Raw genomic sequence first — 17,050 nt, 5'->3', positions numbered from 1 at the left:
CAAGTCAGTATTTACAACCACCTGTTGCATTACCATTTTCTGCTCTCTGATATGTAAGGCCATCACAAATGGCACCAGAGCTACAATAGCTTGTTTATGGGTGGGACAAGTTGTTCTTCAGTGGAAGTCAAAGCAAGATGATTTCTCTTTCATTTATGTCAATGTAATGTTACAGTTCAGAACAAAGGTGTAAATTAAATATCCACTGTAAATGTAGGTGGTACCATTACATTAATGAGGTAGGGACGGAGATTAGACAGGCATAATGTGTATGTACTCTATGTATTTCTGTTTCCGTCACAAGGACGGAAATGAGACAAGCTTTTTTGGTATGAGCAATCAAACATTTTAGGGTAGTTGCAGACCAAGGCTGCTAAAGATAAGCCTACAATCTGGCAGTTTCACTCTGAAAAACAGATATGACCTGGATCAATGTCACATTCACAATCTGCTGACATGACGTGGCAAACCACAGTTAAAAAAAAAAAAAAATTCCAATGATACAACAGCAATCTCTGAGAAACCCAAAAATGGCTTGTTCTTCCTGTGCCTTTTGAAAGCATCAGCAAGTTGGCAATTACTGATAGTAAGCATCTTATTCACACACTCTCCAGCTTTATCTCTTGGGTCTGGTTTCAAACCTCCCACCTCCCACCCACCTGAAAATATAAGTTAATCAATCCATCAAGGTAACTCGAACAAACGTAAACCTGCACTGTGGAAAAAAGGTACGATACACGTCATATCATTTTTCCCCCCACAAACTTACTCTCACGTTTCCAGTTTCGTCGGAATGTTTTCTTTGGTAGACTAATGCTAAAATTTCCATAACTCTAGTTTTTATCATAATAGCTCACTTCCTACTTATTTCCATTGAAACTAGAATACTACTTTTTCTGGTATAATGGTGTTGTTGACATGGACAGAATATCCAGTAAACCCATTTTGCTGTCGTTACTCTGTCCCTCCCTGGGTAAGATTCTATGGCTGGGACCTTGTCGTTTAACTCAGTTCGCTATGTATCACATCTATGCGGGGCGGTTATCGAGGACCGTGGTTTAACCCTGTAGCCGACTGTTAAACATAGCCTACTAAATTGTTCTGCCGTACTCGCAGTTGCAACCATCACCTGTTTGTTGCAATGCATGCGTCGAAGCCCGGGACATAGGAACAACGCGGTACGTTGACTTTTATTTCGTATTGCTTTTCACACACTGCAGCTCAAGGTCAGCACCTACTGTACAGGACCCATATTGTAAAAGGGTTGAGAACCTCTGGCCATTGGCTTCATGGACTTTCCTCGCTCTGCCTATCGCTGTTGGTAGTCCCAAAGTTCTATGTAGTAGGATATTATACTGTCGATGGTAAGCCCAACAGTTCATTGGGCATTAGACTTAATTTAGAGTAGCCTAGTTTCCCAGCGGCAGTCATATGACCGTCTGAGTCCCAGAGTCACATGACTGAGCAGGAATTGGGCTGGAGCTTTTACACCAGCGGAGATTACGGCTATATACTTTCTGGAATCAGATTGAAATGGTGAGTATCATCCGAATCGGCAAGGGCCGTATCATATGCAATAGCCTTGGTACCGCCAAGTAAGAATTGGTCTAGATAATAATCGCAGCTGGTAGACCTGTTAGATTTTTTATTATTGTTTTGATTGTTGTGCATGAGTGCCCGGCGGCCCGGGCGCGTCTTGGGCATGATTAGTTGAAGAGATGAGGCACTCGAGGCCCATATGTTACTGTACAACTCGCAAAACTCACTATTCTGGATGTCTTTACAAACAATTTCACTTTGTGATTTTAGTTCCTGCCCAACCAACTGGCTAAGTTAACCAGAAAACTAGTTTGAAACATAAATTCGCTAGCTAACATGTTTTAGCTATTTCGTTACACCGCTAGATTGCATGGATTGTGTCGATACTTCTGAGTGCACTGTAACTGTACTATAGATAGATAGTTAGCTATTTAATGTATCACGCTGTTTAGCGATATTTAGCTAAGTAGAAAATTCCAGTTGCTGTTTCTGGTTTACCAGCTAACTTAGCTACGGCTAAATCAGTACGCGTCAAAATGTTAGATAAACCGTGCAACATAGCAACATTTTTGTAGTTTAATATTTCTTGACAAAGTTGTTAAGGTTGTGCGACAAAATTGCATTAATTAGCTGTTTCGTTATGATTGTTGTGACTTGTTTACTGAAAACCCAAAAATGCAGGTATACAGAATTATATTTTGTTGATACGACATGGCTTTTCTGTTTTGTGTGTGAAAAGATGACTGTTTACATTTATCTCTTTAAAATGTACTAACATGGCACACTTAAGTCAATACTGAAGACAAATGATGGGACATAACATGGACTCACCATGTGGGTCTACCCTGTATGTTCATTTAGCAATGTGGTAGCTCTAGGCATAGGCTACATTTTTTCAGATGCCAACACAGACCTTGAAGACTTTCTGCAAACTGTCCACTATGGTAATTAAGTACTTATTCTAAATTGTATGTATTCTGGTATTTTGGCATATATCATAAGCCAAAGGGGTTTGTCTTGCAGTGAATTTCCTGACCAATGTGTTTTTGGCTTTCCTGTCTGATATGGTGGACTCCATCAGAGACGTTTCTTCAATTAATCCGCATTTGTCGGCGCATTTCAGAGTTTCCTGGGTGGATTATTTGGACCAGTGTGTGAAATAGATGTCATCCTCAATGATGCGGAGACCAGGAAGATGGCAGAGCTCAAGACTGAAGAGGGGAAAATGGAAAAGCACTTCCTGTTTTATGATGGAGAGTCAGTTTCAGGGAAGGTGAGCCAGTATGAAAAGGACCAAAAGCTGTTTTGCTGCTTCGCATGGTTTTATTCTCTCACATACTTGCTGTTAGAACAGCATCCACAGCATCTCATACCTCCCGTTATCAGACTTTTCTTCCTTTTTACAGTGAAACTAAAACTGTCTAGAGTTGGGATGCACAATATGGAATTTCTGGGGCTGATGTCAATAACCAGTATTTGTCTATACATATTAGCCAATCCAAATTTTGTGTGCAAATCCAGACCTGTTCAGGAACTATGCTGGTGTGTTACTGATTCATGTTTACTGTATGTATGTTACAGAGGCATTGTTATTGAATTGTTTTCTCTCTAGGTGAACTTCACTGTGAAACAGTCAGGGAAGAGACTAGAGCACCAGGGTATCCGAATCGAGTTTGTGGGTCAAATTGGTGCGTTTTGAATCCCATGACTTTGTGCTTACTGTGTCATTAAGTGGGTATGGTTATGTGATGGAAGTGTGTGTTTGCGTGTGTGTGCATGCACATGTGTGTGTGTGTGTGTGTGTGTGTGTGCATGCATGCTTACCTGCATACGTGAAAACTATTCCACAAGTATATGGCCCCTTTTGTGAGTAAATGTCTTAGCTGAGCATGTGGTCATCATGTGAGGACAGCAGTGGTCTGTTGTACATTATGGCCTTACAATCTTAAACATTTAGGATCTTGAGCTGTGTTAAAGATCAGAGCCCTGTTAGCAGTTAGAGGGCCAAATAGACTATGTGTGATAACCCAACAATTTCAATAACTATATGCTGCCACTGCAGTTTAATTAGAAATGTTGACATGGCAACTTATGCAAAAACAGTTGATTTGACTGTGTCATCCTGCTTATTATCCCATATAATTAGTCTGCCATAATAATTTTCTGTGTGTGGACTGTTAGCACACTGACAGCAGTAATTTTTGTATATCCATCCGAGCTGCATTAACAACAGCTTGCTGTGATGATTCTGTAATCTGACACTTACTGCAGGGGTTCATAAACTGCACTGCAGCCTGTAGTGGCTGTTGGATAAAAGCATTAACCATTTACCATTGGGATCTTGAGAAAGAAAAGGATTCATCTTCAGAAAAAGAGGCCTGTTCTTATTTTTGTGTCTCCTTCCTGCCCCCTGTACTTGCAGAGCTGTTCAGTGATAAGAGCAACACGCATGAGTTTGTGAACCTGGTGAAGGAGCTTGCCTTGCCAGGAGAGCTGACGCACGACCGCAGCTACGACTTTGAGTTCATGCAGGTGGAGAAGCCTTATGAGTCCTACGTGGGAGCCAACGTCCGATTGAGGTACACTTGTATCACCCCTCTCGACCCTTTGGAACTCAATTTAATTTTATTTAACTGATTGTTATATTATAATTGGAGCTGGAATTGGTCAGTTTTTCTCCCACACATGAGAGTTGGGCAAAAATGGTGTTCTGACGTTTAAAAAGATTGCTAATGTGGGTTTCAAAACTTCTCATCAAACCAAATGTCTAAAATATGCTGTTACTTGCTCAATATATTTCCCTTGCATGGGAGAATTATTTTTGTTAGCAGCAGCCTGGGAGTGAGATGTGTCAGATGATTTTGATTGGTAGTGAATAAGAGTGCACTGTGCTTTTTATTTTCAAGAGCGTGCGCAGTATATTTTCAGCCTTTGATAGCAGCTTATTGTTTTATGGCCAGACCTACATCCAGCCTGTCAAGTACTCAGGATGCTGTTATTCTGCAAGTATTCTTTCAGTTGAGCATTAACTAGGACTTCCAGGATCTTGGAAGGTATAGAGAACTATAAGATCTGGACAATAATTGTCATCTCCATGACAGGTACTTCCTCAAAGTCACAATAGTTAGAAGACTATCAGACCTGGTGAAGGAGTACGACCTCATCGTCCATCAGCTGGCCACGTACCCCGACGTCAACAACTCCATCAAGATGGAAGTGGGCATTGAAGATTGCCTGCACATAGAGTTTGAATATAACAAGTCTAAGTGAGCAAACTGACATAGACTAAATATTGCATGCTGCCCACACAATACCAACTGCCCCCTGAATCAGTATATGTTGTGCACTCTGCTTGAGAGCTTGTGATGTTTAGATGAAGGGCATGAACAGATTATGGCTTAATTACTGACAGAAGAACAGAAAGAATACCCAAGTTACAAAATGCTGTTTGATTGTTATGAAGGTTCATATGTGTTCACATGTCAATATAAAGTTCCCGGTCTGTCTTTGCAGATACCATTTGAAAGATGTAATTGTGGGAAAGATCTACTTTCTATTGGTGAGAATCAAAATCCAGCACATGGAGCTACAATTAATCAAAAAGGAAATGACTGGAATAGGTGAGAGATGACAGAGAGAGAGAGCACATACACATTGTGAAATATTGTCAAGTTTGTGACCTGTTTCAAGCAGGTGTAGTAGCCTTTTATTAAGGGGGAAATAAAGAACAAATGATAGTGAGATTGTTTGGAAAATCGGACAGTAAAGAGATGCAGCTCTACCAAGTATTTCTACATGGGGTGGGGGATTGTACCAAAAAAATAAAAATATATATTTTTTTATCTTTGTAAGAACTTCTAAATGTTTTAATTTGTTTTTTTTAGGACCAAGTACAACCACTGAAACAGAAACTGTTGCGAAGTATGAGATTATGGACGGAGCTCCAGTCAAAGGTAGATGAAACAAAGAGAGACCTGATAAGCTCGCTGTTGTCCCATCATATATTAGCATTAGTCCGTCTGTCGTCTTATGGTCCAGCTATGCCTAGTCAGTTGACTGGGTTTCTTTCATTAAGTGAAGTTTGGGGTCATAGTAGCCCTTAAAGTGCTTTTACTACAAATTTGCTGTTATGTGGTAGCTGACTACCCATACCACTGATTATTTAAAGGGATTGTGGTTACACTTTTTAAAAAAATGTTTAAACAATATCTTTCCAATGTTTTCATGTTTCAGAAATCTTTATACTTTAAGATGAACCTCGTTGGCAGAAAAAGTTTGTTTTATACATTGTTATGGTGTTGGTGTTTATATTGTACTCAGTACAGGTGACAACATTTCAAGAAAGTGAGAGCTTCAGAGTGGTTACTTGAAGACCCCGTGAAATTGTTTTGGAACCCAACACTAAATTATTGCTCTTTTCCTAGGGGAGTCCATTCCAATCCGGCTGTTCCTGGCAGGCTATGACCTTACTGCCACCATGAGGGACGTTAATAAGAAGTTCTCGGTTCGCTACTTCCTCAACCTGGTGCTGGTGGACGAGGAGGACAGGCGATATTTCAAACAGCAGGTGCAGACCAGTATTTGACTGACTTTGCTTTTCAGGAATCTTGCCTTACTTTATGTTATTTTATTTTGTTTTATCGGAACCTGACTAAAAACTGACCAGAAAGTCACAGATTCACATCATGGATTAGGCAGTGCCTATTTAAACTTTGAGCAATGTTCTTATTATGAATTGCCAATGTACAGATAACTTTTATCTTGTTTTAAATTTTATGCAGTGCAGATACACAAAATGTCAGATTTAAGTAATAAATGTGTTCACTTTTTTTTTTGTTAGTGTTTTGGATAAATTGGAAGAATACACTTTTAATGGTCTTCACTGTGAATTTGATTAAAAGAAAGTAATCCTTGCCTGGAGAAAAAAAATCTCAGACCACTTCTAAGACATGTTGTTTCCCTGTGGTCTGCAGGAGGTTGTTTTGTGGAGAAAGGCCCCTGAGAAACTAAGAAAGCGCAACTTCCATCAGCGCTACGAGCCTTCAGAACCAAGACCAGACCTACCTGGGGAACAGCCTGAGATGTGAAGAGACCAGAGGGAGGGGCAGTGTGGGCAGGGACTGCAGAGCAACCAACTGGAAGGAAGGCCATACAAAGCACCCCCCCCCACAGAGAGGACAAATGAGGCAGGCCAAAAACATGACTACACGCCACCGCTTCATGAAGCCTTCTTTTCTGTCCAGTTCTGCCGTGTTCTCTAAAAACAAAGTGCTCTGTTTGCACATACAGACTGTTCTGTACAAAACAAACAACAAAAAATAGAAAACACTGGAACATTTGAAAGCAACCGTTTCTACTGTATCGCTCATTTGTCCCCCAAAGAGTTACACCTGGTTATTCAAAAAAACTAAATGCAAAGAGAAATATGTTTCAAAACTTCACAAACTTAGTAGAATGTTCCGGTGCATGTAGGCTGGTTAATTTATGTGAGCATAAAGCATTATGATGTCTTACACAACCCTTTGGACCCTGCCATGGTGAACACACTACCTGACAACAAGCATGCACTAATGTCACATTAGAGACGTAAACAAATTATATAAAGTGTCCTAACTTATTTAGCATTTATGTTTGTGATTTATGTTTTTTTCCTCATTTAACTAATTGTTACATTGCAAAAAAACGGGTTCAATTTTAAATGTTTCTCAGAACATAAAATATATTTGTTGTGTTACGGCAAGTTGTGTTACAAGAGACATTGGAACATACAGGAAGAATGTGGTAGTGGAATTCTGGGGAATCTATGGAGCTCTGTCTGGAAAGATCTGCCACAAGCAGACCAACAACTTAAAAACCCACCTCAAATTAACTTTATTGATCAATGTTTAATTTTGTTTTCTGTGTACACCATGCTGTTTGTGGAATTATGGATGGGAACTTAATCTCTTCTATTTGTGCCCTTGTTATGAAGAAGAATATGATTACTTTTCGAGCATAGGGCTGCTGTAGTGCCCAGACAAGCCCGAACAGAATTCCTTTGTGTATTGTGGTCTTAATTCCTTACGGCCACACAGGGACAGTCTTCATTCCTTTCTCATTGTATGCAAGTGCCTGCAAGGAACTGATGAAACGGTTATGCCAAATACTCTGCTGGCTACGTGCATGTCCACCCCATTTTTACCATCATTAAAACAATGTGAAATCAGTGACATTTAACATTGTACGTAGCATTTATCCATACATGTATTCACCTGTGCACAATAAACTTCAGATTTATACTGATGTGGGAACTTCATCTTTGCCCAGTGTCCGCCATTAGTGCCCTAGAACAGAGGGCATGCGGGTTAGATGGCCTAATTGCACTTAGCCAGCAAAATTAGTTTGTGAAGCTAATTGAAAAGAAACCATATATGTAGCTTTCTTCAGCTTGCTAAAAATGTAGTCATTTTCAGCATGTAGCTGGTTTAATTTCACACTAATATTTGTTGTAACAAATATACATCTTTGTTATTTATTGGTGTAATTTGCTTTATGACATTTTGGTTATGTGTAAAAACACTTCACCCATTAAAAATAAAGATGTTTTTCAGAAGTATCAGAGAAAAAGATATTTTAATGTCTACTACAGGTGGAAACTTGTATTCGCCATGTGGTGCTTTCTTTTGAAATTGCAAAACCACTTGAGATAAAACACACATCCTCGGTTAAGCCTTAATTTCATCGGGTCTGTAGGTATAACTCGTGATGGGGCACAATATCTTATCAAACTTAATTCCGATGGTGCATTTTTTATTCCTAAATTTAAGAATCCAACATCTTAATTGTTCCTCAATTTTACGTCTTTGAAAAAAAAACGTAGTATTTAATTTAAGAACAGACAGTAGTATTTATGAGTACACAAAGAGAATCCATGGCTGCCGCTTCACAAAGGATCTGATTGGAGGTTTTAGTCCCGCGTCTGTCGAACACACGCAAATGATAATGTAGTGGGACTTCAACTCCCTTTCTAAACTGCGCAGATTATGACGCGTCGGAACAGTGTGCGCATGTCTGAATAATTGGCACCATGGTTTAGAGCAGACGCCTTTTATCAATTCGAATATCAATATCCAGTAATAAAGGACTGAATGTTTTTTATTGCAAAATCTGAATATAACTGTGTTTAAAAAAACATATCTTAATATATGTAATGTAATCTGTTGTTCAGTATTCTGCGCAATTTACAACTGGCATATTTTTGAACACCATGTTCAAAAAAGGTCCTATACCACGTTGTTATGCAGAACGTCCTTTGACTGAAATGTTGTGATAGCTGCAGTATAAGATCTGAAGTTGTTGATTTGTAAATATGGTAAAATAAATATAGGGTCTAATAAAGGCTCCTGATCCTCACGTGTTGAGATGTCGGCGCATCGCTGCATGGTCCTGCTTTCGCGGGCCAAACCGCTCGTTAAAACGCTATCTTTTCGTAACTCTGCGGCTGCCATGCTTGGTCGTTGGGACAGTGGACAGGTTCACAGACATTTACGTTCTGTGTTTTCGAGTCGAAATGTCTCTTCGAACAGTTCGTCCCGGCCTCCGGATACTTCGCTTTTCGTCCCTCTGGACATCAAAAGTGATCAGACGAGCGATGGAACTGTAGGAGCTGAGCTCACGCAACCTCTGGACAAAAGTAATGTAACGTCGATATTTGTTTATGTTTTGGTGGTCGAAATCAAATTGTGCATGTTTAGTACATATTGTCTCGTGTTATTTTGTTTGTTAACTTAATGCATTACTATCTTGGATGAATGCATAATGTTTTATTTGGCGCCAGTATGATTTACTGTAATGGCTGTCATGCTGCAAGCTGTAAAAAATCAGCATTTGGTGTTTGCTTGGTGGCTGATTTGAAATGTTTATACTTTGCAGGCGAACTTCTTAAAGTATTGAACAGATTCTACAAAAGGAGAGAGATGCAAAGACTAGCAGCCGAACACGGTTTAGACGGTGAGGAGGTTTTGTTAAGAATGACATTTTCAGCAAATGTAGTGGTAATACTCTGATGCTTCAGGAAATCTGTTTTCACGGTGGTTATTTCAGGGTGTTTGTATTTTAAGAACATTATTATACAATTCAAGTTTTTTTTAAGCCATATTTAAATATGGACAGTCTGGAGCCGTTGTGATAAAATGAATTAATAGACTAGCTTGAATATGGATACTCAAATACGCACTTATATTTCTCTCAGCCCGGCTCTTCCACCAGGCCTTCATTAGTTTCAGGAAGTATGTTTTGGAAATGGGAACACTCAGTGCCGATCTTCACATAATCCTCAATGACATTTGCTGCGGAGCTGGTAAGTACAACAGCAGCAAACCCTCAAAAATATCAAATGGCCTTTCAAATTCAGAAAAAAACTTGAATCTAGTTTGAATAATTTGACCCCACTCATCATTGCTTTGTATACATTTATATAATGACTGTTAGATATTATCTTTTTTACATGTGTTTCAGGACATGTAGATGACATTTATCCATACTTCATGAGACATGCTAAACAGATTTTTCCTATGTTGGACTGCATGGATGATCTGCGCAAGATCAGTGATTTACGTGTGCCGGCTGATTGGTAGGTGCTACAGCTTCGCATTGCCTTTTTGCTTTTATTTTTTTTCAAATGAAAAATGAGAGAGTTTATCTAGGTGCTGCCCACTATGTACTGACTGAAATGAAGTGAAATTTGTTTTGTATTCAGTTTGTTTCTGTACTCGCTCTTTAACATGTATCCAGTAAAATACTTGAGCGATTGAACACTTTAAGAACATAAGATTGATTGATGGTGAGCCAATCTGGTGAAGTATCTAGTACAGGTTACTCAGACTCTGGCCCTGGAAGACTACAGTGTTTGCAGCATAATGATTAGGAAACTTGTCTTGCAACTCGAACATTGCTGGTTCAACACCCAGGTGGGGCATTTTGTTTGAATCTTTGAGCAGGGTACTGAACATGAATTACGTTTGTAAGTGTCCAGCTGTATCAATGGATTGTAAGTAAAGAATTTGAGCTTTGTGATTCTGTCTGGCTGAGATTGTCTTGTAAATGCCGAAAAGGTACCCGGAGGCTCGTGCAATCCAGAGAAAGGTTGTCTTCCACGCTGGCCCCACCAACAGTGGAAAAACCCACCATGCCATTCAGAGATACCTGACAGCAAAGTCCGGGGTCTACTGTGGGCCACTGAAGCTTCTGGCACATGAGATCTTTGAGAAAAGCAATAATGCTGTAAGTGCCTCTCTTTTTCTTTAAGAAAGATATCTCTCAGTCATTTGGCTGGCATTTACCCTTTACTTGCCACGAGGGCATTGCAGATGGTCAGAGGAGAGCTGTTGTTTCAGTATGTGTGTGATAATTTAGTGGGATGGTGACTCTGAATGTGTTTGTGATGCATTGTCAGGAGGGAGGTGGTGTTTCAGTATGTGTGTGATTTGCCATATTTGCAGCAGGGAGCTGGTGTTTCACTGTGTGTGTGTGATGTCTTAGCCACGTAACAGTGTTTCAACACTTATGTTTGGTGTACTGCAGGATGATGGAACATGTGCTCGAGTATGTATACAGTGTTTTAGCAAAGGGAAAGAACTTTTGTTAACGTTTGTGATGTATTAACATGGGTGGGTGTTAGTACGTGTTTGATGTATTAGCAGGGGGAGAGTATGAGCCTGTGTGTGATGTACAGTATTATCAGGGGGATGGTATTGGCCTGTGTAATGTATTAGCAATTGGTGGATTTTACCATATGTATGATGTATTTTGAGGGATAGGACATTAGCCTGTGTCTTATATAATAGCAGGGGGAGGATATTAACCAGTGTCTAATGAATTAGCAGGGGTTGAGTACTGGGTATTAGCATGTGTGTGATGTATTGGCAGGGGGAGGGTATTACCAGTGTGTGATATATTACTATGTGTGATGTACTAGCAGGGGGAGGGTATTAAACTGTGTGTGTACATTTCCCACAGGGTGTGCCATGTGACTTGGTGACAGGAGAGGAGCGAACCTTTGTAGACCCAGAGGGCAGACAGGCTGGTCATGTAGCCTGCACCATTGAGATGTGTAGTGCTACAACCCCATGTAAGTTCCCCGTTTGGAGTTTTAAGTGCAATCATTTTAATGCGAATTTTGTTGAAATTGTAGGGGTTTTTTCATGCTATGAAATGAAGAAAAATGGGTGAACTTGTCCTTGTGTGTACTCCTGGTAGTTGAAGTCGCTGTTATTGATGAGATCCAGATGATTCGGGACCCGTCGCGTGGCTGGGCCTGGACCAGAGCTTTGTTAGGTACCGTAAGTCACTTCGTCTCAAAGCCACTACTCAGCTAACACAAAGCATTCTCACTGTTTCTGCATTGTAGTAGCAATATTATAACATTGACAAAATGTTCCATTAACATCATGAGAACATTTTGTGTTAGCTGGGTGGGTGGCTCCAGCTGGAATAAAAACACTAATTTGCATGTGGTTTGTTTGTGTGTCTCACTGCTCCTGGAACAGGATATCTCGTATGTCTTCCTGTTGGACTGAAATGACCAACCCAGGTCCTGGACATCCCCCGGTCTGCTGGTTCATATTGGTATTCAGCACTTAACTGATTGATTAAAGTAGATTATTACGTGGTTAACTCACCTCACCTGATTTCTTGGGTCGAAAGTGGTTGTTGTATTTAAGGTTAAAACAAAAACCAAAGACCCTGCGGCTCCCCAGGACCTGGGTTGGCCACCCCTGGACTAAGGCTTCGTAGCCCTAGTTCAAGAAGAAGTTTACATTTTTGCCATTTAGCCAGACACTCTTAGATAGAGCAATGTATAGCTTAAATTATTTTTTTGTTTATATACCAACTATTTATACCGCTGGATATTTACTGAAGAAATTCGGATTAAGCACCCTGCTCCAGGGCACAACGGCAGTTCCTCACCTGGGATTGGGGAACCTACAACCTTGCAGCAGCAGCATGGTTGCTTTCTTTGCCAGTCATCTCTGTACCCATTTACATTCTCACCACAAGGCAGATTATTAATGTTGAATGCTGTTAAGATCACACAGGTTTGTTGTCGAAAAATGATGCCTTCTCCTTCACAGTACCTTGTATTTAGGTGGATGTTGACACTTTTTCAAAATATAACCTGAAAACTGATCAGACTCTTTAGTTTCCTTTCTTATTCAGGTGTTCTGGACTACTGGATTTTCATACATGTTATGTACGTAATGTTATCTGAGGAGAGTGGATTCAGCCCTTCGTGTTGAGGTGCAGTCAGAGACACGCCTGTGTGTTCCTCAGGCTCTTGTGCTCAAGAGTGTCCTGCAGGGACCCTGCTGTTTCTGTGTGAACGGCCTGTGTGAGACTTTCGTGTCTCATGGTGACTCTGCTTGTGAACAGGTCTGTGTGCGGAGGAGATCCACGTATGTGGCGAGACGGCAGCCATTGACTTTATAACTGAGCTCCTGTACACCACGGGGGAGGAGGTGGAGGTGAGTCTGGGAAATGTAGTCTCCATCAACCCTGTTCATACAACCAGACTTTTATGCTAATGCGAAGTATTTCTCACTATGCATTGAGACACCTGTAGATAAGTATTATATATAAAAATTATGAAAGTATTAAAATCCCTGCAGGTTTTTATGTATGATGCCCTTCTCTTAAGACAACTTCTCACTCCAGAGCCTAAGGGTTCTGGGCTTTCACTTTCACTTGATTTTCCTTGATTGAAACATTTGAAAAATTCTGCTAATCAGTGAAGTGTGTTATTCATTCTGTGTAATGTGCCATTTGAAATGCTTGGTTCTGAGATGTTTCTCCTCCTTCCAAGGTTCGTAATTACGAGAGGCTGACGCCCTTCTCGCTACTGGACCAAGCTGTGGAGTCTCTGGACAACCTCCGGCCGGGGGACTGCATCGTCTGCTTCAGCAAGAACGACATCTACAGCCTCAGCCGGCAGATTGAGGTCCGGGGGCTGGAATGTGCAGTCATCTATGGCAGTTTGCCGCCTGGTGAGTCACTCTCATAGTCACTGTTTCAACCTGCCCATCATCATTCTATGCCCTGCCAATCACCTGAGTGGTGTTTATAGTTCCTTACTCATTTAAATATTTGGTCAATAGGCACCAAATTGTCTCAAGCTAAGAAGTTCAATGACCCAGACGACCCGTGCAAGATCCTGATTGCCACAGACGCCATCGGGATGGGATTAAACTTGTGAGTATCTGACAGGAGCACCAGGGGGCGCTGTTTCACAACCGTGCACACAATGTTCATGTACTTATTTCAATAATGTTAAAAGGACAAAAATCCTGCTCTGCCCCCCCTTCCATGCAGGAGTATAAAGCGCATCATCTTTAATTCCCTGAAGAAGCCCACCATCAATGAGAAGGGAGAGAAGGAGATGGACACCATCAGCACCTCGCAGGCCCTGCAGATCTCCGGAAGAGCCGGCCGCTTCAGTTCCATGTTTAAGGAGGGCGAGGTCACCACCATGCACCGCGACGACCTTCCCGTGCTCAAAGAGATCCTCAGCCGCACAGTGGAGCCCATCGAGGTCAGGGAGGGGCCTGCGTCTTCTGCTGCTTGTTACCATTCCCTGTTATGCCTATTGATTATCTACAGTCTGGTGCCATCATAATTCATACCTGTGTGTCATAAATGTATCGCTCTGTCTAACAGTGATGTGTGTCCTCTCTTCATCACTGTAGGCCGCAGGACTGCACCCCACTGCTGAACAGATTGAGATGTTTGCCTATCACCTACCACAGGCCACCCTCTCCAATCTCATTGTAAGTCCAGATGTAGAGGGGTGGACTCATAATGAAGGACTGATGGTCCGTGATGGCCTGTGTGAACAGTGTAACATGTTTTGTTTTTTTTGGTGTGGTTCTTATATCGGTTGATCTGACAGTATTTATGTAAATATCCATATGGCCATTGGAGGAGAATTAACAGGGCATTGCTGTAAAATAGCATGCATGCTGTGTCAGCCTACCCTGTATAAATAAAGGTTAATAAGATTAACTCTGTGCTACACTGTTAGTATCGTGTTCTCTACGTGGTAATGAGCAAATTTATTGGCCATCACACAAGCATTTTTGACATAAGGGTTCCTTGTGAATTTGTGTGAAGGTAAGTAATAACTTGGAGTTGATTTCATTTTGTGTTCCGCTCCCCAACAGGACATATTTGTGAGCTTGTCCCAGGTGGACGGAATGTACTTCGTCTGCAACATTGACGACTTTAAGTTCCTGGCCGACATGATTCAGCACATTCCATTAAACCTGCGTTCTCGATATGTTTTCTGCACCGCGCCAATCAACAAGAAGCAACCATTCGTCTGTACCTCCTTCTTGAAGGTAAGACCAGCAGGCCATGTCAGAGCTGAGTTCTCCTCGTGCAGTGAATCACAGAGCTGATCTCTCATACAGTGAATTGCAGGGCTTATCTCTCATGCAGTGAATCGCAGGACTGAGCTCCCTTCTTTTTCCAAAAGACGTTTTTGCATGTGGACAGGTGTTCGTAACTCCAATTCCGTGTGGTCTCTTTAGCATTATGGGAGACCTGATGTCGTGTCTTGGTAGTGCTACTAGTAAATGTTTACCTGCCCATATTTGGCATTGGCCGTGTACTGGACTGAGAGCCAGTGGCCACGTTTGGCTGCTGCAGACAGGGAATGAGCAGTTTAATGTGGTTGTTTTGGTGACTTTGCTTTTCTCCAGTTTGCTCGGCAGTTTAGCAGAGATGAGCCTCTAACATTCGACTGGGTGTGTCGCCACATTGCCTGGCCCCTGGCCACACCTCGCAATATCAAGGACCTGGTGCACCTGGAGGCTGTCCATGATGTTCTGGACCTGTACCTGTGGCTCAGGTAACCGCGCCTTACACGGGAGATGTGCTTCTGTCGCAACATGACCTTTTTTTACATGTGTTTTTAATGTGAAATATTTACTGACTAACGGGGCAGTATTGCTAATATCCCACTGTCACATACAGTTACCGCTTCATGGACATGTTCCCGGATGCAAACCTGGTCCGGAACGCGCAGAAAGAGCTGGACGCCACGATCCAGGAGGGCGTGCGGAACATCACAGGGCTCATCCGCGCTTCGGAACGCCAGGCCGGCGCCCCCGCCTCCCTGTCCTCGGAGCCCAACGGCCCCCGGGCGCTGGCCCATAGGAAGGGGCGTGCCTCCAAAGCTCTGGGTGCGCAGGCGGACGGGTGGGGCGCGGACAGCTCCCTCAGCTCCCGTCTGCTGCAGGACGGCCTGCTGACCCCTGACCTCCTCCAGCGGCTGCAGAGGGAGTGGCTGGAACAGCAGCGGCCCCATGGGAAAGCTGGAGAGCCCAGCGCAGCCATGACTAGCCAGAACAAGGTCAAGAGAAAGAAGAAGAAATGACGATGGGGTGGGGGGGAGGAGGGGGGGCCTTTTATAGTTTTTTAAAGTGAAGACTATGATTTATAATATTGTTAGTCTCCTCCTTTGGTCTTTATTATGAAAGCAGGCAGATTGTCATGCTGTCCAGAGAGCGCACAGTATAGAAAATTTGGTCTTCAAATCATCCACAGCACATAATGCTATCTATATTAAACATGTCCTTTTGTTGACATGAGTTAAAGTTCAGGGTTGAAGATAAAGGTTAACATATCTCCTGTTCCCCCAACTTTAATGTGGCTAACAGGTTCTGCACTTCTCTTGTAGCATCATTGGAACATGATTGTTTTCGATGTAAAAACATGAACTGACTCCTGGAGCAATGTTAAAATAACACTAGAAGTGCATCAACAGTAGGGATTTTACTCATTTATAAAAAATAATTGATTCAGAATCCATTTTGGCTACAGTATTCTGAAAAGCTGCTTGTGTGCGTCCATTTGTCCTTTAAACACAGGCTTTGACTAACTATGCCAAGCAGTAGTTACTTTCTTCAGATTGTCCAATTCAACCGTCACTAAAACAAACTGCCCAAATTGAGTGTGTGAGTAGGAAGTAACACTTGCATTTACTAGAAAGTAAAAGGCGGTTGTTGATTGAACACAGGCCAGAGTTAAGGGCAGTTGTTAATTGGATACAGGTTGCACGCACTCTTTTAAACCAAGGTTGCAGTCGCATGAAGATGCTGGGGACCTTTACAGGGACCAGGCATTCGTTTTTTTTTAATACAAACACACCCTTGGAAAAGTCTGATAAAATGAGCCTCGCTGAACTGGACTGAAAAATGAATGAAGTGAACTTTGCTCTGAAAAACCATGTCTGTTTAGTCATGGTGCTTCTGAGTGCCTCCCTGTAGAAATGTGAGAGGAGCTCACATTGAATAAAGACCTGGAGGTGTCCGTTTTGTAAAATTTAAATGAGTAAACATAACTGTCATTAAACAAGCTCTGGTTTAATTTATTCAATTCCTTTAGTGGACTGGTACTGGTAAACAGCAGGTCAAATTTAAACAACTGGATGTCGAGTTGTTTCATTAAGGGAGAATGTGTGGTGTTACTTTGATTT

General features: G+C 41.7%; 2 protein-coding genes across 3 annotated transcripts; both read left to right on the top strand.

Annotated features, from left to right (window-relative positions):
* Positions 1–861: 861 nt before the first annotated feature.
* vps26a (VPS26, retromer complex component A) lies at positions 862–7,821 on the top strand. 2 transcript variants are annotated; one of them, XM_064316769.1, is made up of 9 exons: positions 862–973; positions 2,663–2,812; positions 3,152–3,227; positions 3,962–4,118; positions 4,641–4,805; positions 5,053–5,159; positions 5,424–5,492; positions 5,964–6,106; positions 6,513–7,821. In XM_064316769.1, the coding sequence occupies exons 1-9, from the start codon at positions 905–907 to the stop codon at positions 6,624–6,626; spliced, it is 1,050 nt and encodes a 349-aa protein (XP_064172839.1). In that variant the 5' UTR covers positions 862–904; the 3' UTR covers positions 6,627–7,821. The 2 variants fall into 2 exon arrangements, with proteins under 2 accessions (XP_064172839.1, XP_064172840.1); XM_064316770.1 differs by lacking the exon at positions 862–973 and adding an exon at positions 1,034–1,536.
* Positions 7,822–8,586: 765 nt separating this feature from the next.
* Positions 8,587–16,929, top strand: supv3l1 (SUV3-like helicase). Its single transcript, XM_064316765.1, has 15 exons — positions 8,587–9,211; positions 9,451–9,528; positions 9,770–9,877; positions 10,036–10,150; positions 10,632–10,800; positions 11,536–11,647; positions 11,776–11,853; positions 12,949–13,040; positions 13,379–13,559; positions 13,671–13,764; positions 13,885–14,104; positions 14,259–14,339; positions 14,733–14,909; positions 15,273–15,421; positions 15,547–16,929. Exons 1-15 carry the CDS (start codon positions 8,941–8,943, stop codon positions 15,947–15,949), a joined length of 2,328 nt encoding a protein of 775 aa, XP_064172835.1. The 5' UTR covers positions 8,587–8,940; the 3' UTR covers positions 15,950–16,929.
* The last annotated feature ends 121 nt before the right edge of the window (positions 16,930–17,050 follow it).

Source organism: Anguilla rostrata, chromosome 18 (genome assembly GCF_018555375.3).
Source record: "Anguilla rostrata isolate EN2019 chromosome 18, ASM1855537v3, whole genome shotgun sequence".
NCBI classification, from domain to species: domain Eukaryota; kingdom Metazoa; phylum Chordata; class Actinopteri; order Anguilliformes; family Anguillidae; genus Anguilla; species Anguilla rostrata.
This window is presented reverse-complemented; position numbering and strand designations above follow the sequence as displayed.

Coding starts and splice junctions, on each gene's coding strand:
- vps26a (XM_064316769.1), top strand. CDS start 905: ATGGTGTTGTTGACATGGACAGAATATCCAGTAAACCCATTTTGCTGT. Junction 974..2,662: donor GTTACTCTGTCCCTCCCTGG/GTAAGATTCTAT, acceptor GGCGCATTTCAG/AGTTTCCTGGGTGGATTATT. Junction 3,228..3,961: donor CGAGTTTGTGGGTCAAATTG/GTGCGTTTTGAA, acceptor CTGTACTTGCAG/AGCTGTTCAGTGATAAGAGC.
- supv3l1 (XM_064316765.1), top strand. CDS start 8,941: ATGTCGGCGCATCGCTGCATGGTCCTGCTTTCGCGGGCCAAACCGCTC. Junction 9,529..9,769: donor AGCCGAACACGGTTTAGACG/GTGAGGAGGTTT, acceptor TATTTCTCTCAG/CCCGGCTCTTCCACCAGGCC. Junction 11,648..11,775: donor GTGTAGTGCTACAACCCCAT/GTAAGTTCCCCG, acceptor TACTCCTGGTAG/TTGAAGTCGCTGTTATTGAT.